The sequence below is a fragment of the Amblyomma maculatum genome, chromosome 11 (assembly GCF_055883805.1).
Source record: "Amblyomma maculatum isolate TAMU_Amacu chromosome 11, ASM5588380v1, whole genome shotgun sequence".
NCBI classification, from domain to species: domain Eukaryota; kingdom Metazoa; phylum Arthropoda; class Arachnida; order Ixodida; family Ixodidae; genus Amblyomma; species Amblyomma maculatum.
In genome coordinates, this window is record NC_139354.1 from 67,336,486 (window position 1) to 67,357,699 (window position 21,214).

Here is a 21,214-nt window from a genome sequence, read left to right on the forward strand (position 1 = left end):
AGGACACTGTGCAAGTATTCTCGCAGTGTCTTCTTCCTGAAGCGCTTCTCTGTCGTGTAGCTAATCTCTTCCAGCTTCCGGGTATACCGTACGAGACTGTGCAATACTTGAATCCGTTGCCAGGCGTAGCCGTTAATCAGTTCGTCGTCCTGCTCGTGGAGTGTGCATACCAAGTATGGCTGGCACCCTGCGCGGCCGCATACAACAGCAGAGTTCCGGGCCTCCATGAAGTAACTGCAAAGCTACGGAAAGAGGTTCGGTTCTGCCTGCAGCGGGAACGTCGCATTCGTGGCGAGAGGAGGTTCTCGAAGATTTGGTGCGGGCCGTCTGTGATCTCGGTTAAGGGTGGAACACCCTCTGTGTCGCTATGTCTCTATTACAGGGAACGGTCGTCCTTAATGACACTCGTTGCGTTGTCATGAAGGTCCTCCTCGTTGGCTCAATGCCACGATGGCGCTGCAGGTCGTCTTTGCGTAAGATACCACTTACTTTTGTGGGAGCATCGCGCGGTGACTCCCTTGTCCGGGTAGGGCCCTCACATCGAACTAAAAAGCTCTCCCAGACCCCACTTGGCCCTGCAGGGGGGACCTTGCCGGCAGTGTTGAATGGATGATGACGGGCTGATGGGTTATGTTTGACTCTGGGGCACGGCACTTCCGGGTGTCAATCCCCCTCCCCATCTGACAACGACAAGAGTGAGAGTTACTTCTTTTTTGTCACCAGTTTATACCTCGCCGCTGGCAGCTTCAGCTCAGCATCTGCTACAACGTATATGAGGTTATCTTTAGCGACGTTTTCAAGGCGTGTTCCTGCGTGGCAGTTCCTGGCTCTACGGGGGCTGGGACGGTAGGTCAATGCCGCTTGCGGCGGGGGCTAGCCAGCCATCGAATTTTTGTCTATTTTAGGCCGTCATTGCACCCGCCACCGCTTAGGTGGTGAACGACGGCTGTTGTTGCGGCGCGCGTCTTCCTCTCACTCTTCCTTTTCTTTGTTCTCTATTTTCTCTTCTGTCCGCGCACGAGGCAGCGGAGGTGGCTCAGCTACAGATCCAGTAGCAGGCCCGTGCATTTTCTTTTCCTTCTTCCTACAGCCACAACAACAACAACTGCGAGTGCGCGCAGCACCTGACGACAAAATTAGCTCGAGCGTGGAGGCACGCGCTATAGGCGCATGTCAGTGACGAAAGAACGGTTCTATAAAGTGTGACTAAAATGGTATAAATTTGTATCACTTTTATTGTTTTTGCTGTTTGCCCTTGTTCTTGTTTGGATGCACCTATGTCCATTGCTTGGACACAAGGGTCTGCAGTATGTAATAAATAATTACATAAAGGATGGTTCTTTGATTTTGGCACCTACTGTTGCTGTGTATATGCCAAGAACTGCAGCTGTTAAGAAACTAGAAAATGGCTTTAAAGGATCGGCACGCACGACCACTTTGTTTGTGTCCTTTCAGCATCCTTGTGCGGCTACTTTATACGTTGCCGGTAACTGACTGCAGCGTGTAGAACGAATGGTTTTTTGCGTTCACACTGATGAATTTCAATAAGCAACCCGGATCTATCTCGGAATCCAGCAAGGTGCCGAGAAAGTCTAGGGACCATGCTGCCACATTGCAATGAGAACTCAGGATCTGAATCCGAGCCACCCATTGAAACAGCCCTTTCATTTCACGGAACAAAAAGGTTGCTTCATATCGCCGATTGGTGCTCACTATAAATTTCTGGAACAGAGCCAGTGCTTTATAACTAATTTTTAAAAACAGTAATTTTCAAAACGTTCGCCCCGATTGGTAATCGCATATCGGTGGTTTCCTCTGCAATGCATCCATTAGAGCCTCCATGATTCTTCGGCGCGAGAAAACTGGCGCTTTCATTCGCCGAAAGCATGACGTCACGCATTTTTGGCATGGTGATGGTCGTGTGTGCCGCGGCCGCCGCGCTTTGGCAGACTAAATTGATCGTGAATGATGCATGGCCAGTGGTACCCGTGTACCAGCTGATACTCGTGAGACCGCTGACAAGTCGTTGTTCCCATTACGGCGTGTAGCAGTTGTTTTCGAAGCGTGTCATGGCGGTGCCGTTAAAAAATCCAAATCCGAGACCATGATGCGCTCTCATTAGCAGCAGTCAAGGCTGCGGAAGTGACTGAGCACACGGGCAACTGTTGCCCCCAAACGTTGACAAACCAGGTTGCGACACTTGATGTCCTTAGGACGCGGACACTGCCGAAATGGCTCTGTGGTTAGCCTCAGCAGGTACAATAGCAGCGGTGACAGCATTTCAATGGAACCAAACGGCAAAGATTACCGGAATATTTCATTGACGCGTTAAGGATATGAGGCAATAGCGTCCAGTTTTCCTTGCGAATTACACCTATACTTAAACCTTACATTACTAAGGTACCAATTAATTTGAAAGAAATTTAAGCATATAAACGCCTGCTTGTACCCAAGCCGTACATAGAAGCGTCCTTGCCTTGGTCTGATCGGTAGCGCTGAATCTTGCCTGAAACCTAAACATTTAAATTTTAACATGAATTACTCAATCAGGTGCCGCTGTTGGAGACATGCGTAATTTAATTCGCATTATATGCCACGTGAGTTCTCAACTCACCGTGCAGTTCTGCAGTCCAACGAAAAAGAATGCAGTTGCAACTATTTTTCATTCGGCTGAAGAAAATCTGCGTTATGGCGAAAGGCATACCAGCCCTGTACGACGAAATTCTGTCCGCGACCTTTGTTGGAGCCGACCGGTGGTCCCAAATACATACCAGCTGTCAAGCAACCGATCCGGCTTGAGCAACAACGGCATGCACAACAAATACTCCAGTGGCAATGAGCATGCACCCGCCCTCAGCAGGCGAAGACTTCTATAATCCAACCCATAAATGCCGTCGAGAACCACCCTCGATGGGCTTCTCCCATCGATTCTCAAATGGCAGCCGCAATACTCAACCTCCCAAGAAAAATGCGTTTTTTAGGTCAGTGTAGCCTTACTCATTCTCAGTTATGAGGCCTGTGCCCTGAACTTCAACAGAAATTCGTGTTAGATTGCCTCGATTGATCTTCTTCGCGGCCCCTCCCTTTTCCCTACATCTTCCCAAACTTTGTCTCCAGTGCCCTGGGCCCGCATATCATACATTAAGATTAATGACTGGCATCGAAGGCTGTACCGCCTAGTCTCCCCCGGATCACTTAAGCCGCAAAGAGTGATCTATATGTTGGCAATTTTTTCTGATGTGCTTACATATTGTTTATCCTAGTCCTGTGGCAATCGCCTATCAGATGCTATTGCAGCTCAAAGCAGTGCTTTATACGAAACGCGAAGTATGCAAAACACAACCCAGAAACGTTTTCGATAGCTGCAGTGCAAAAACTTAAAAGCTGGTAGTTATAAGCGTCGGCATAATAATCGCTGAAGCGTTCTTCCGAATAGGTGCGAAGAGGTTGCAGCGAGCGAAAAACTCACAGAGAAGCGGAACGGGACTACAAGCCGGCACACACACACACTTCAAGCATAAATACAAGCCATCTGCACTAAACGCTGGCGAACGCTCTGGCGGCTCTGCAGCGCTTGCTGTTTGAATCTTGGCGAATGAACATAGCGAAGGCCACTGAGTGTACCCGATGGGCGGGGGTGGTAGACTGCCGCTTAGACGTTGGACTGCCGCCACATCCCGGGGGATAAGGGGGGCCGTCCCAAGTCGGTAGGAAGTGCGTAGACGCCGGTAGGGTGCGCTGCAGAATTGAGATGCGATCTAGGTTAGTGTAGCACTCGTCTTAGTCGCACCCGACGGCCGAAACTCAGCACCACTTGTCCGGTCGGCAGTGGGGATTGGAGAGAAGACGAGATGTGTGAGGGGGATGGTGGAAGCGGTCGCACTTTGAAAATATGCTTTTCTGTTTGCATGAAACAATGTCTTGGCACTTCCACCGGAATGATCGCTATCGCCGTGGTACAGGAAGCGCTTGTCTAGAAGTGCCGAAGAGTGACTTCTTGATCGCAGGCGCTATTCCTAGCTAGAACGCCTGCTTCGAGAAAGGATGCATATGTGCCATGTCACGATGGCTTCGGCAAACGACCCCTCCCGCTCGTAATTTCGCTGTGGGCAGTGACACAGTACAGACTTAAAAATGAAACGGCGCAGGTATAACAATGTTACATCGCTCGTGAAAGTTGACTGCCTTGTTTGACGATTTTTGTCTGTGGTGCACATGGCTTACAGCTGTCCGCAGTAAGCCATCGCTTAGTTACAGCATAAAAGCTCTCCAAGCGCTCATGGGCAATATTCATTATTATGGACGCAAAAAGCCCACGTGAGTTATAACTTTCATGACGTTAGGGAGCTTTTGGACGCAGTTTGTTGATGGTAGGGGAACAGCGGAACTTGCGAAACTTTTGAAGGTTTGAATGTCTTGGCATGTAAGTGTTTGACAGCCTCGGCACTGAAGTGTAGAGAAGATTAGGGCAAGAAAACGGCAAGTCTCATTGGGATTCGATAATTTGGTTCAGAAATCATAAGCTTCTTTAAGAAAAACGTATGATGAATTCATTTTCTGCTACAGGTGCCACTTCAGGCTATGCATATTGCATGACTTCACGACAGAGGTTTTTTGGTGGAAGTTTGAGTAATGAGTTGGCCTAAAACGTAGATGTGAATTTGGTCGTGTCGAATAGCTCCGAAAAGCAACTGCAAATTGTGACTTGCTGCATTCGAGAAAACGGCACTTAATGGTCGTTTTGCCGAGCAGGCCGAGGGACGCTGACCGGTTGTCAACAACTTCGTGCTTGGAGCAAGGGTGAGAAATATTAGTTGTGGTTTAGCTCTGGTTAGCCCTAGTTAAATTGCGAAAGCATCGACGGAAGCTTCTTTTGCCTGCTACATTATTCCCCTATCATGTCCTATCATTGTAAGATGCTCATTATTGGGACACTTAAGCTCATCCTTTATGGGTATGACGCGAGAGCGTAAGCTACCACACCACACATAAAGTCACGCTTCAACCAAGCGGTATGCACGTGCCGGCGGCTCGTAGGGCTAACGAAAATGCAAACGGTTCTGGCAGGTTGATTCTGAAATCTCCCTCCTATATGACAGGAACGACCGGAGTTGGCAGCTCCTGCCCGTGGCATAGGGGTAATGTGAATTCAAATGTCATGGCAGGTTGGTTTTTTTTATGAGGAGACAGTAGCTGCGCTTCTTCACTGCGTATCTACGCCCCTTCATGGCGTAGCTGCAGTCGTAGTATTGATTTCGCAATAAAAGAGAGCAACAAAGGTTCGGTGCGGTACTGTGCTCAACTGAACATCGCCTAAAAGTACCCTTTCCACAAGAAATTACACTAACAAGAGTGATTACCTTTGAAACTTCAGCCACGTTCTCTAGACCAAACCTCTCGATGTCTTTTCCCGCTTCTGCCACCATGAAACGGTGCCAAAAACCGCAGGTACGCAGTTTGGTGACCATGATTTCGTATCTCATTCAAAGTAGATATCGATCTTTTTTTATATTTCATTGCTTTGAGAATAAGAGGCTCACAATGACTAAAAGAATCGTTCCCCACCTGGCAACGAAATAGGCCCCGCGCTTGTCAAGCGTCTGACACCTGGCCCATGGAAATAGCCCGCAACCTCCTGCCGCATGCAGTACAGGAAAAAACCACCTGATGCGTGTGGCAGGTGGTAAACAGAGAGAAGGAAGTGCCCTCTTTCATCTAGGGGAGAGGTGAAATTGTTGTACATTACGAAAGAGTTGGGCTATAAAAAAAGTGTATTAGTCACATTCATCGCGCCTAAATTCTAGAAGGAGTATGAAGTAAGTAGCAGAAAGGGGCAGGGCTCATAGGCAAATAGAAAATTTTCATAACAATTTAGTCTGCAGTCCCAGTCACGTACTTTACTCACTTGCCATAACTACATTGCTAACGTGTACCTCGACTCATGAATCCTAATCAATGCCTGCTAATTTGTTTTTTTAACAGCTCCAGCAAAAGCTACAGAGTGTCCAGGACGAACTGCACCGGGTGCGACATGCGCTGGATGAGTTGCGCATGCGTCAGCTAGCCGCGCCCACAGATGGTGACGGCGACTTGGTCGCGGTGGTAACGCCCTTCGGAGAGCCGCCTGCGTCGCCGGAGCCGGAACCGGAAGTTGACCTCCTTGTCGGGCAGCATCAAAGGTCGCAGTCATCTTCGCCGGTCGCTGCCACGCCGGAGGAAGATGAGCGCGAACGTCTCGAGGCCAGACTTGGGGAGCTCCAGGAAGAGTTCTCTGAGCTGCTCATTGGGCTGCGCAGACGCAAGTCGGCCGCCGACAATGTGCGTCTGGACGCCGATGTTGAGGTACTGTGACCACAGTCCACATGAAATGAGTAGGATAGGATAAACGAAACGAATTAACGAATTAAATTCTATCCTTCTTCGTTAGCCTATATATAGTTTCACAATTTTGTTCTAGGGCATAGCTAACCCTGCACCAGTGTCTAGCACGTTTTCTGTTGGCTCTTGTATGTCCAACACGGGCTATAATCAAGGTTGCTTTGTTTAGAATCCCAAGTAGCTAAAATATTATCAGCAATGACACGCGATGACACGCGTATTTTCAAAGAGCGCTGTCTTCTAACGCGGTATATGTCATAATAGTTAGCAGAGCCAGGCGTGCGCGGAGAGGACTTTTATGTCACTGTCTCCGTGCAGCTGCTGTTTCCCTACTTGCGCTATCAAAATGTTGCGTGCTACATGTGTTTTAGAATTTTTTTTTCTGGGCTTTATGTCAGTTCATGCGGATATAACGGCCCAATGCGCATTCCACACCTAGTCGAAACGTGCAGATGTATTAACCATTAGCCTTTGCAATTTCACGTTTGTGGCGCACTGCTGTTAAGAACGCGGTAGTTTATTCGAATGTCGACCATCGTGATAAGTGGGTTTCAACGCGGGCAAAATCTTCAGCAGCTTTTTGCATATTTTCATACGTGACAAAAGAATATCCATTTGGTAGATGTAGCGCTACCGTTGTTAAGCTCCATTGAACTACCCGCAAAGTGTCAGTGGCGATCTATATAAAGTGAATCTTTTCAGAGGGGCGCGCGCCCAGCTACGGCTTCGCGCGTATTCGTGTTATAATGGTGTGGCCCTCAAGGATGCAGTCAGCTTGAACTCTTGCGCACAAAGCGAGGACACTTCTCAACGAGCGAGCTTTAAGACTTTCTTCGTGAAGAAATTACATTACTCGTCTCAAAAATTAAAAGTATTTTCTGTCACTGAGGGGTTTCCTGTTCCAATTTCGATTGTGACTTCCAGAGTGGTGCACAATGTTCACCGATCTATCGTCTTGGTACCCAGGAGGATGACGACTTGGACGGCGAGCTGCGGCGGCCGACGCGGCGTCGCGCACTGTCGGTGACGGTGCGGCGGGCCAGCCTCCAGGCGGTGGTGTCCACCACGAGGCCCCTGACGACGGGGTCGTCGCCGGTGTTCCGGTCGGCGGACCCAAGTCCCGGCACGCCCGAGACGAGGTCCTTTCTAGGAGTCACCATCAGGGACGACTGACGCTTGCCGCACCGCACGTAAGACAAGTTTCTGCCACCGTGGTCTAATGTTCGTACACGGCCACTCAGTGGAGGCGCACTTGGTGCGGCCCGTCGCGTCGCGCCTCAATGGCTGGGGAAGAGCGTATTGGGAGAAGTTACAGTTTCCGCCGTCATCCTCTGCGGGGGCGCCACCACTCCAGGACAAAGCGCCGCCGGCACGCCGGGCACGGACGAGCAGACGACGCTGAAGGAGCGCGCTGGCTGGGTTGGCGCGTGTTATCGTTTTGACTACTCAGCATAACCGCGTGGTTCTGATAGTTCTGCATGCGTGTCATCGGTGCCTGTGTCAACAGCGTCCTAAGCGTGCGCAGCACCATGCCAGGCAACTGCTGTGTGCCACTGTGCACCATGAAAGCAAGAATAGATCGGTTACCATAAGTTCCCGTGCGATTCACAACGTCGAGCAGCATGGCTGGAAAACATATCTGGGGAGGGCTAGGATGGAAAAGGAAGCCGGTGGGAGTCGAGTGACAAGTCACTGGTATACTCACTTCACTTCACAGATGACGATTACAGGAAGAACATAAAACTGAAGATCCTGCTTCCTTCAGCTGTCCCCTCCGTGTTCCCGAACTGCCCATATTACAAGTTAAGTTACTCACGCGGGCTCATGTTGAGCCAAATAACCCTGAAAAAATTAATGTGCGCAGGTCAATAGCTTCATTTTCCCCACTTGTTATAGCTACACTTCATTTCCTCCTGGACAACCCCCCGTGTCATCCTGAAGCATGTGTGTTTCAAGATAGCTGCGCCACGATCACTTTTATGACGATGATATCAAAATGATATGCCTTGCCCAACATCGCATAAGTGAAGCCATGGAGACACCAAGAGGAGCCGCTCTATTTGTCAGATGACGTGCGACTCTCTTGGTTAGAGTTGGACTTTGGCATATCGAAGACATCCAGGTCCAAGGAGGCACGTCCAAGCAAAGGCTAACCAAACAAACGTACGAAGCAACAATCATGACAACCAGATCCACAGTGGCGCAAATTAAGTACCTTCTTGATCACATCAAGTATTTTACAACAATGTCTTCTGTGTGCCTTACTAGTGCATTGCATTTAACCGAATCTTATTTTCAGCTTCCGATACGCCCTAAAGCAGGCTCTGAAAGCGGGTCTATAGCATCGCTTTTTAGCAGCCTAAGGCAATTCAAAGGCGGGAACGACAAAGTTGACGCAAGGGCTGCAGTTTTCACCTCGGAGAAAATACTGAAGGTACCACTAGCAAAAAAATATATATATATCGACTGAGATTATACACATTTTGCCATGCTTTGTGCAGGTTGGCATCTTGCAAGCATCAGTCTGCAAATGCACCTATCAACAATAGGCAGCTATAAAACTTGGAATTCGTGATTATGAAAGTACCTTGCCAACTGCCATATCACGTCTGCTGCAAGAGAGTTTTTGAGTCAGCTTGGATTCATTCATGTGTGGTGTGAACCAGCAGCTGACAGAGTTAGCACCGATTGCATTCTTGGCTGGTTACCTTCACGTCCATTTGAAGAGAAAGTATGAATAGTTTTACAGAATCTCATGAAACATTTTTATTTAATTTGTTTTCAGTGCCTGCCCGTGTTTTCATTATTTATATATTACCAAAGTTTAAGTAACTTCTAGTGCTTGCTTTAGAGTGTCAATAATTTTATTTTATTAGTCCCCATCCATTTATTAACTTTGTGCCTTGTGATTCCTGCAAAACCCTGGACTTATCAAAGTTCTTGATGATGGACGCCTAAGGTATCTGAAAATCACCATGCACCTTTGTTAGCAAGGTGATGAAGTGCCCGGACGTCAGAAGAAGCAGCAAGCTATGCAACACATTAGTTTCATCCCTTCTTCCCTATTTTGTGCAATTTCCGGAGTTGATTTGCGAGAGAGAAGACCGCAGTCACACAAGGACCTAACTAAACTAGTGCGACCACTGCTGACCAACTGGACAGGCAACATCAGTTAGACAGTGGAAAAAATCACGCTTGCACATAAACCTTTTTCGAGAAAAATTCTCCGCTTGTAAAATAAGCTTGCGCGTCTTCTGTGCATCACGCGGCTTCATAATCAAACGAGAAAAAAATTGCCTGAGCCTGTGCGGGCGTGTCGTTGAACTGGCTGTCTTGTGTTGTTTCTTTTGCAACAGTTTGTGTTAGCTAGTATGTTTTGGTGATGGTACCCATTTGAATATTATTTCCAGTGAAAAAGGAGGAACAGGCTGAACAATAATGTTGAACGCTACGTCCTGAATTGTAAGTTTCCAGAAAAGTGCACGCTGAATAAATGGCCCCAGACCATGTCCCGATTTCAAGATTGCAATATCTAATACGTTATTACAGTGGTTGAAACGCAACTAAATGGGTACGCACTCAGCAAAGCACACGACTGAATCGTTCTCGTTGTAAACGGAAGACCACGAATGACTTGGAAAAGCCTAGTGATGATGACTTGCCGCTATCACCTTATCAATAGCAAACTTACACATAGCATCACATTATGTGTGAAACGCTGCTCATAATCCTAAACTGAGCAAGCGCCGACCACGCGGACGCCGAAACGAAAGCACAGCCACGGCCGCTGCGCGCAGCTCTCCGCCCGGACTCGTCCCGGAGCGGTGGCGCCGCAGCGGTGGCGATGAGAACTAGGCGCAATACGGCTCTTCTGGGCGACGCGACGGGCCGCACCCAAGTGCGCCTCCATTGAGCGGCCGTGGTTCGTATATCAGGGCCTATACCAGGGTATATGGTGTATATAAGCTATATATCAGGGCATATAAGGCTCAATGCTCTACCGCCCTATGAGCGGTTCTAAATAATATTTTCGGTAGTGAAGTAGCGCAGTGCAAGAAACCTACAGAGGCGCCAAAATGCCTCGACACATCAAATAAAGTTTATTCTCTATCTCTTGATACATGTTTATATCAATATAAGCCTCTGTGGCTTCTGTTTGGAACGAACCCTAATTGGTAGACACGTTACCGCCGTACAGTTAATCGTCAGTTATAATGACATACGATAGAAAGAGAAATGATAAAGGAACTAATGGAAAAACAAAGACGTCATATATTTGTCACCTGTGACGCTAGCGATCTTTTCTTTTCGTACATGCATGTGCTTTTGCGAGAAGAAAAACAGTTAGAATTGGCGTTGGTGCATAACATACAGTGTTCGTATGACTGTGCTAGCATGTGGCTTCAATTTAATTTAAACGTGATCAGAACGACCTATCTCAAGTGTGACTAAAGAAATAAGTGATGATGGAGAATATTTATTCTTGCTGCTTCTCTCAGCTCACACCATGCTTCAAGTTTCTTTGCAAGTTTTTGATGGGGTACAGGAACTCAAAATTCAGACTGGTCATTCTACTTTGTGCTTCAGGGGAAGAATGAAAAAGCGATTTCACTAGCACAAACTCATTAATAGCGATTAGGGAACAAAGTGAGCAATATATACCTACATAATAAGGACCCGTGAAGGAAAGAAAGTTCATATTTATTAAAAGAAAAAAAAAACATTAGACATAGTTTTTCAAGCTACTAGAGATGGCCCTATTGCGCTCTGAAGAAAAGTAGATGAAAATTCTGGAATTGGCCTACATAGTAAAGTCAAGGTTTTCGTCCGAGAATTGTTTCCAATGCATTGAATTGCTTGCGAGGGAAAGAACACAAAGAAAAATATGGTGGCTAGGCTGTAGAGTATTCTTGTTTCGAGAAAATTTCTGCAGTGAAAAAAGTCACAGCAAGGAGCAAAAGACGAAAGTGAACTCCTTCGCAACATCCATATTTTAAAAAATGAAGATCAATGCAGTATGTTTCTAAATATATTTTGTATGAAACTATGTGGATGTGCTATTAAACTGTTTCTTCATTTTCACTCAACTCGAATTTTTCGGAGATGGCGGAATAGGCAGAGAGGCGGCTATATTATTGCGATAGAAACGATATTTCATTAGTATTGGCTAAGTATGGCCCGGTCGCTGCAGAAATGTCTTTCGCACACTCTCGCATGCGTAATGCACATCAAAACGGAAGATGTGAAGGTTTACTTGTGAGCTTCAAAGGTGCATCCTTCCCACGAGGAAGGCAGTTATGCAGCGGGATTTAGGGAATTGTACTTCATGTGACCAGCTATAGAGCGGTCTACGCCAGTATAGAAGCACATTTCGCCTTTACGCCTACTCTTCATCATCATCATCATCAGCCTGACTATATCCACTGCAGGGCGAAGGCCTCTCCCATATTTCTACAATTAACCCGGTTCTGTGCTAGCTGCATCCACTTGACCCCTGCGAACTTCTTAACCTCATCCGCCCGCCTAACTTTCTGCCGTCCCCTGCTACGCTTTCCTTCCCTTGGAATCCAGTTTGTGACCCTAAGCGACCATCGGGTATCCGTTCTTCGCGCTACATGTCCTGATTATGCCATTTTCTTCTTCTTGATTTCCACTGGAATGTCAGTGACTTGAGTTATTTCTCTGACCCCATCTGCACGCTTCCTATCTCGTCATGTTACCCCTACCATTTTTCGTTCCATAGCCCTCTGCGTTGTCCTCAACTTAAGTAGAACTCTCTTGGTTAGCCTCTACGTTTCAGCCCTATAGGTGAGTACAAGTAAGATGCAATTGTTGTATACTTTCCTCTTTAGCGATATCGGTAAGCTGCTAGTCATAATCTGCGAGTGCTTGCCAAATGTGCTCCATCCCAGTCTTATTCTCCTTTTTATTTCCTTTTCATGGTCCGGATCTGCGGTTACTACCTGTCCTAAGTACACATATTCGCCTACTACTTCCAGTGCTTCGCTACCTAACGTAAACTGCTGTTCCTTCGCGAGGCTGTTGAACATTACCTTAGTGTTCTGCATATTGATTTTCAAGCCTACCTTTCTACTTTTCCTGTATAGGTCATCAATCATTATTTGCAGTTCATCCCCCGAGTTACTTAGCATGGCAATGTCACAATAGTTTAGAGCAAATCGCAGATTATTGCGATTCGCTCGAAACTATTGTGACATGGCGCTTAACCCCAGTGTCACATTTCGGTTTACGAAACAAAGGCACGTAGCACTGCATACCCACTTGGTAAAGTGCTGACACGGCAGAGGTAAATCTTTCTAGCTGGGCCATGAGTGGAAATATATGGACGCGAGGTGTGCAAACCGTTCGCATGAGCGTAAACATTTTGTGATGCCGAAATACCTCCACGATTGTGAAATGGCTGCCACTTTCCTCTATTTCCCGGTTAAAGTCGTTCCCGAGAGCATCCAGCAGGAGCAGTGACGAAACGCACTGACGAATGGAGTGCACGAAGGGTATTGCGTCATATATAGGCTCGGAACCGAGTTATAGTGAACGTCGCATTACTTAGGGAGCCATAAAAAGGTGCTCAAGATGAGGGGCCGACGACGACGACGCGAAACTAGATCTGCCAGTAGATACCCCCCAAAACTTTAAAATACCACATTCTTTATGGATCTTTAATGTTCGCGACCACGGCGGCCCTTATCGAGATTTCATCGGACTGCTCTCAAGTATATTATTACAATTTTGTTTTATCACTGAATAAAGCCTTTAACGCACAATTGCAAATCAATTCCGCACTCACGCGGACATTTTCCCCGGCGAATTGCCTCAGGCTCGTTGCATTATTATTTTTTTTTTCGTAATATAAAACAGTGGCGCTGTTTGAAGATGCGAGGTTTTCTAGTGGTCTTTAGTGACAAGAAGGCACAGGGACTCAAAAATGGAATCTATTCGAGAAGTCTGCTCAGTAGGAGAATGCGCAGCTGACATTTACCAAGAGAAAAAGAAACACCAAACTTCTCGAGCGGCATCAAGAAAGGCAATGACACTATTGTGCGCGATCAGGGAAGGAGCTCTTACACTACTTCCACAGTGGATTACCTACTCCTCCGGCTCTCTAGCCGGTTCCTTTAATTTCTTATTCACAAAATCTGCCCGATAGTAAACGACGCGCGATTCGAATACCAAAGGCTGCTTATTAAGCGACATAATAGCTATACAGAGAGAGTATTTTTTTTATCACTGTGCAAACAGAAGAAAGCAGGGCACTCAGTGAGTGAAAAACCAATCTGGGCAATCTACGAGAGGTGAGACAGAGAGAGTACTACGATGGGTATCTGGCTGTGCGTGAAGAATCCAGCAGAGAAGGGTTTCATACACAGCTATGGCCCTCTATTGCCCCGGGTACTGGCCAGCAAGCTATTGTATTCATCTTACAACCAGCCAAAAATAATCTCATCTCTTTGTGTTGTGTCTTCTGGCTGGTTTCAAGACGAGTCAATACCAACTCGTCCAGTCGTCAACCTACTGTGTTCACTTTAGCATCAGCAGCAGTTTTGCTGTCCGGTAGTAGCGCTGGCACCTATAGTGGCTTTGCGTTTTCTGTATTTTTCATAGGTTTTTATTTTTCGTGGGCAGTTTGATAGTTTGAACGAGGGAGTTTAATTGTAAGTTTTAAATGTTTTAGTAAAGTAAAAACAAAACGCAATTCAATCAGTGCATCTTTTCATGGGAACAAGGTATACCTGTGTAAAGCGATGTGTTTATCGTAAACCGCTTGAAGTTGTCCTTACTGTCTCACTCTCCACTCGCGAAAATAACGAGAGATTTATTGCAACGGCTTCCCTTTGTCATCCAAAGAGAGCTTGCCTTTATTCCCTGTACTTCGCGTAATTACGCCGCCTCTCTATTCACGGTATCAATTACATTTAAATCGTACATTGTATCACCTAATATGTTGGGTTTTTTTTTTCCTTTAGACATTGTACTGACACGTTTACAGTATAAATTCCCTACTGAGAAATTTGTATAAGGCAATAACCTCACGTTTTCTCACACAATCTCACTCAATTCAGATAAGAAATCACATACAAGTCGCATATAATTACAAAAGGTCTCATAGCTTCTTGTACATTATCATAAATTATGTACGATATTTTATGATAATGAAGTGCACCATATGAGAATCTATGCGATTAGATGAGCTTTTATGAGGTTATTGCCCCGTAGAAGGTTTGGTTTTTCAGTAGTGTTCTCCTGACTCTTTTGTTTTTTTGTACAATTCGGAGTGGTGCAATGCCTTGTTGGAGAACAAAGCGATTTTTAAAATTCCTGGCATCAGTCGAGAAGATTTCTACAATCAGCATTGGGCGCGTGACACAGCCGGATGCACGACCGTCTATATTGGCTATGCGTTTGCTGCAGGACGAATCGTTGAGCTTGCGTGCGGTCATTTCAGAAAACTAATGACCCACAGCTGTCACTTGCAATCGCCAGTTTAGCTAATTAACACGTGCACGATTGTTTTCATGGCCATACCCGTGACTTGGTATGTCGTGAAGTCATGTGTTGGTCGTGACCTACTTTCTATCGTATTCGCTGTTATAAAATACTTCTACTGGGTATTTCAAAAACTGTTTTTCGTACCGAAAAGAGGGAATTTTTTAAAGAAATGTGTTGGAATTACAGACTCAGAATTTCACCCCCCCCCCCCCCCGGAGTTGCCCTTTAAATCGGCGTTCCCTCACACAGCTGTGACAAGCACTGTAATTAACTCTTGCCACGCACAACCACCATATGGAACCACCTCTGTATCTCCGTCGCTGCCATCGTCTATAGATTCGGCGCCAACATATCTTAGAACATTTTGATATGCTCACAAGTTTCTCCGGTAACCCAGCAGTACTTTCTATAATGTTCGCTAACCCATAGACCATTTAAATAAATAAACGTATATGCCTGCTATTCTCGAAATGGAAGGAAACAAATTCGTCTTTGTTCGTCAAGGGATCCTTGCAAAAGGGAGACATACATTGAGAGTGATCAAAATATTTTGCTCTTTGGAGTCTGCTCACTCATATACTTACACACTATCTCGCATTCGCTCCTCCTCGCCCGCCAAATAAAAATTAAAACATTTGCAGCGATAGCGTGCGGCGGGGGCCAGTTTCCATAAGTGCCAGCTGCTTTTGTTGTAAACTCGTAACTAAACCTGATTTGGTTTCAATGGCGAAATAGTGATTGTGGCCAAAACTGCCGCGTGGCTTATTTCTTTGGTGGGCATAGAGTATTTGTTATGACTTTGATGGTTAAATTAACAACACTGTACGTAGAAAGCATTCTCCGGAGACGCGATTTCGGAAAGATTAAAATAGGAGGTGGGAAAGTTAAACATTACGCGTGCCTAACTCAGCACTGTGCACACACTTTCCTGTGATTGTTAACGAACTAATATCCATTTCCTGATTTTGTGTCATGATGTTCTTTTCGTTTGTCTTGCGTTCTCTGTAGCCGCTGCAATGTCTGAAGTATGTTTCACACTGTCTATCAGTAGTTAAAATAAAACCTGCTCTCTTCTTGGTGTTCCCACACGCAGGGGCCACAGCGCGACCGGCGGACGCTTCCCACGGCAGATTTGCGCAAACCTCGAGCACGGGGTGCTGGGGCACTTGTTCCTCAGGGAGGTACCCCCATTCCGCCAACTGCCGGCCGCCATGTCAGAGTTGTCCCGGCGCCTCGCCGCCGGGACGACGCGCTTCCTCCGGTTGAGGTCGACTGCGACGCCGTCTGGTGGCGTCGCCGTCGGTGACCCGCGCAGTGGCAAGCTGTCAGAGGACGGAGCCCCGCCCGACTACTACGATGACCCCCTACGCTACGGCTACCCCGAAGACCTTCTCCAGTGTGTGCAAGTGCACTGCGTGCCCCCTCCACCTCCCCCCAGGGCGAGGTTCTTCCTGCCTCGGATTGTACGCACCGGCAAGGAGACGGCGGGAGTCCTCGCTGTGTGCCCGCCGCCCGCGGAGTGGACGGTCCGCGACTAGTCGTCCTTCGCGATTATTGCCTGCACCGCGATTTTTCCATACGAGTGCCATGTAGGAAGACACAGTGAACACCAATGTTCCAGGAAGTGTACACCGTGGGTCTCAGAAGACGACCGAAGTCAACGGACTAGGACGTCCTCTTAAGAGATCCTGACAAAGTTTGAACGCATCTGACATAAGAACGAAGTGCGCAGAACGAATAGTTACGATCGCCTGTGCAAGAAAAGTTTAGCTGATCCTCACCTATGGGTATAACTGCAGCCCTTTAGCGAGTTTCTCTTGATCTCGTTCATTAAGTTCTGGAACGAAGTTGTCCCCCGCCTCGAATGAGTGACCAACCAAAACAGTCACGGAGACAAGTCGCAGCTCAAGGGCTTTGCACCGTGCCTGCTCGCTCACCCAAAACACCATGGACCTTCCTTTGTATTGCTTTGTACTGGCTGCTGCCCGTAAATGTCTGCGAAGTCCTCCTGTCTCCGTGTTAAAGAATTTTGTAGTCGGTCTCCCACTTCCTGCTTCGTACAGCAGTAGTAATGTTTCCGCTGAAAAATGTTTAGGTTGCACGTGACCAGCAATTTTTTAGCCCTAAGCACGTTTTGATTAAGATTCTCGCTTGCAGTTTGAGGATTAATCTGACATTTTGTTATCGCATGTCTGCATGCTATCTTAACAACCTTCAGTTTTCTTAACTGCGCCGCTTGAATGAGTGCAATGGCTACAAAGGCCATTTGACCTGTTTATTGGTATCCCTGGTGTACATTCCACTGGCGCAATACGCCACATTTGTTACAAAGTTCGAGAACGCTTGGCTGAATGTTCACCCTGTATATCCTTGAAAAGGGATGTCCACCTGCAATATACAGTGTTCATATTCCCTTTCTTTATAGTTTCCTGGATTGCACAAAATTTTCTCTTCTTATCTGCAGGACACTTTAACCGATGTTCGTCTGCCTGAACCGACTGAATGGAACGTAGAGTATGGCACATCTGAGCCCTTGGATACTTGCAGAAATAGAAGAATGCTAGCGCATATGAAATGAATGTCTTTCACGTCTGTAAACAACGCTCGAAACTGTTTCTCATTCAGAATTGACGGGTTCGAAACTATAGTGAACTTTTATCGATTAAACAGCCCATGTGGCACTCACCATTGATGCCAAGTTCGAATTGCAGAAAATTGGAATTAAGGTGATGCGGTATGAAGACTGTTTAATTGCACGCCCGACTCTAGCGCTACGAAAAAAAAACATCAGTGAGTCTGCAGTGACTGAAAGCTCATGACTGGCCACTAGCTAATAAAGAAGGTGTTGTAACGCGAAACTAATCAACTTTGTGTAAGAATGACGCTGCACTCCATCTCATAAGAAAGAGCGCTTTGTTTTCGAATATTGGCAGACTTCAGAGCAAACTAAAAATGCTGGTCTTAAAAGGGCAAGGCTAAAATATATTCATGACTCTTTTTTTTACAAAAATCAATGTCATCTGAGTTACTTTGTGAGCTAAGAGCTCATAGACGCAAAGCAAAGAGGCGATGTGCCTCTTCTATAGTTTTCGTTTCGCGATTTTTGTGCTTAGTTGCAACTTCGCCGCCAGAAGACCGACCCTGTGCTTCTTGTGTGGCTGACTTGACTGAGATATTTAACAAAGTCCATCGACAATGTCCAACAGGCAGGGCTGTTTGAGAACTTTTTGTTTTTCAAGAAAAAGCTTTTACCGGTGATTCAAGCTGTTTACAATCTGCTAATATTACTAATACAGCTCAGTAGAACAAAGTCCGCTGCTGAGTGTTTGTCTTGGTTGTAGTTATCTCGGTACCCTTGTCACTGAATCACAAATAACGGCACTCCATTGGGTGCAGTAGCAGCTATACATGTTTTAGCCTAAATATTTGAACAGGTAACTGCGTCATGAACTGGCGCTGGTCACTTCTTTTGGTGGTACTCTTGAGTTTTGGAAGCTCGCCCTTTTAGGGCTGTGCACCACTTATTTTGGTAAACCAAATATATTCTACAAATGTCGAGAAAACTGATTGTGCATTATGATATAGGTAAAGTGTCTAGAACATTGTAACAAAACGTATTGCTGTTACACATCTAGTCAAAAAGAGTCATGGCATAGTGTTACTGGATAGGTGACTTCTTGTACAAAATTAGAATAGCTATTTGTGCTTTACGTGCCCAACACCAAGTCTGCTAAGTAGTTACGCTCCCAGCACCTTAGGTGAAATTTTGTCTTAGTTTGTTGTCACAGCATAATTTGTTTAGTTTACATTAATCTTATTCGTATTAAGCTCCAATCAAGGTTGATTAAGAGTGTGCATATTGAAACTTTTGGAACTGCCAAAAATACATACATACATTGGTATTGTACTCTTCATTCACATATTTGCAAAGCATCGCTTTTTTTCCGGTCGTGTGTACGCAGTCAACTCACTCAGTACAGAACAATTTGTCTTCGCCGATTGAAAGCGCAAGTCAAGACAATGAGTGCCAATTAAGCTAGGCCTAAATAATTTTATTAAAATCCAGCGTTTCAGTGTTTGAAGCATTGGTCCATTCCACGGAAAGCGTGCTGTAACTTCTCCCTTAGTGTCTATCCGTATATAATCATTACCTTCCTTTTTATAAGTCAAAAGATATTTATGATTCGGCCAATGGAAGGCTGCTCTAATCTTCATGTAGTAAATAATTCACGTAAACACCACCTGTTCTGAAAAAAGTAGGTGCCGACAGAGAAGTGCGCCATTGTGTTATATACCAGGTGTTATCTTTTAACGCATAAAAGAGCAGCACGGAAGAAGCGCAGCAGTATCTTTTCGAATAACTTCCACGGAACGTAAAATAGATATTCTGCATGCACATAAATTTTCCTCAGTTTTAAGCCGTTCTTTAAATTAATCTCCTCCTTTTAGCTCGGCAGCACTCGGCAGGTGTTGATGATATCAAAGCTCGCATAGTGGCGCTTCCTATCATTAAGGCTCACAAAGTCCGTTAAAGGGAACAAACATGCGTCTTCCTTGCACTCTATGATTTGCTGTTCTTATTTGCGCTGGAATACAAACAGCATGGTTTACGCAATCGTCTGTAGTTACGCGAGTATTCAAAGTGATGTCGCAGGAGATATAGCAAAGCTTCAGCGAATTTTTACCATGAGACGTGATGTCAGGAAACTGAAGGGCTGCCGGGATTATGAGCAGATAGGATTCATGTGCCCTTTCAGCCGCGGTGTCCGGCTGAATGGATGCCTGTCAACTCATATGATGTTACCCGATCCAAGTGTTGCCCATAACAAATGCATGTTTTGTTGTTGTTTTATATCCCGCCTCGCTTAACCACAAAACGTGAATCGCCGTTGGTAGGATGTTTCATTGCAGCATGCGTGACTCTCTGCCTGTGCCAGCAGCGAACCTCGTGTCCAGTCGTTATTCCTTCAGATCATAGTCTACAAAGGTTAACTACGATATCAAGGAACAGTTACCCCACGAGGACCGTTGGTGGCAACGTCATGGAGTTAACCACATAAGACCTCGAGAGTCTTTCATTCCCACAGCTCCCACACAGCATCAGTGATAGTCTACCAATCCCTTGGCTGCTTCACTGAACTAAGTCCAGTCGTCACTATAAGAGACTGACATCGCCTCACGGAAGGGACACGCAGCGGACTACTCACGGACGTGTGAAAGCCAACACATGGCCTCGCTTGGAACAAAGACGAAATGCACGAGAACTACATTATCCATCATTCCTATTTCAAGAGTAGTGACTGAGAACGCGAGGGAAGTGCGTCGCACCGCGTGCTGCTTAGGAGTGACGTGTATAGTGAATCTTGGTGAATCTTGGTGTGCAGTGTTGGAATGTGCGCACTGTCCGCATGTGAAGTGGCTTCGGATCTCATCGTAGAACGGTTCCAATCAAGCTTTCCCGCGACGTCCATGGCCACCTCATTCTGAACGTCCTGAATGCGAACAAAGATAAAAGATGTTGGAACTTACTTGCCCGTTCGGCGTCTTTCTTCGGCGATCACTTTCGCCGGACACTGCAACAATGCGTAACTGGCATGGCTTCTGCGGAGGGAAAATCACCCACCAGGACTGAAAGCTTTGCAAACAATTGAACCAACCAGAGTTCACTTACAAAACGAGTCCCAAAAGAAGCTTTTTGTTTTATTATTTTCTTTGCATACGTTCCTCAATCCCTATTGAACTCCCTGCCCCTGTAAAATCTATAATTGCCAAAAGCATGGCCGGAGTGCGTAGTGCCTGTTCCATATGCACCGTTCTTAAGATAGTCAAAGAGGAAAATAGATGAGCAGAGAAAGTAATAGATGAGAAATAGATGAACATATCTTCTCCATATGTATAAAGATGTATGAGAACTGTCCAGGGCATCACACATGGCTGCTGTCACATAAGATGACAAGGCAGTGTTTTTCTTTACTTACAACTGCTGCTGTATATAACTCGAGAAATGACATGGTGTGCAAAATAGAATAGACATAATACATAGTGCGCAAGTGTTCGTGAGAAAAGGTGGAGCGTCGAAAGAGTACAAAAAACGTCAAAATTCGGTTAGAAACGCCTGGTTGGCTTCGGATTAGATTAGGAACGTGTAAGTAAGAATAAATATTACTTAATATCATCGAAAACCCCACACTTTGGCACAAAAAAATCAAATAGGCCTGGATGATGACGATGCATATGGCGGAAAACTTCGAGGAAGTGTGAGACCTCATAAAATGAGTAAGAAGCGCCGGATTCGTGTCGCATCAGATAGAAACGTCTTATTAAGCGT

General features: G+C 46.0%; 1 protein-coding gene across 1 annotated transcript in view; it reads left to right on the plus strand.

The window, feature by feature from the left end:
• Positions 1-16,116, plus strand: part of LOC146174031 (uncharacterized) — a 346,349-nt gene extending 330,233 nt beyond the window's left edge. The window contains exons 11-13 of the mRNA XM_084583339.1: positions 5,983-6,342; positions 7,345-7,568; positions 15,980-16,116. Of these exons, the coding sequence (XP_084439465.1) occupies positions 5,983-6,342; positions 7,345-7,551 (567 nt within the window). The 3' untranslated portion in view covers positions 7,552-7,568; positions 15,980-16,116. The remainder of the gene's footprint in view (positions 1-5,982; positions 6,343-7,344; positions 7,569-15,979) is intronic.
• The last annotated feature ends 5,098 nt before the right edge of the window (positions 16,117-21,214 follow it).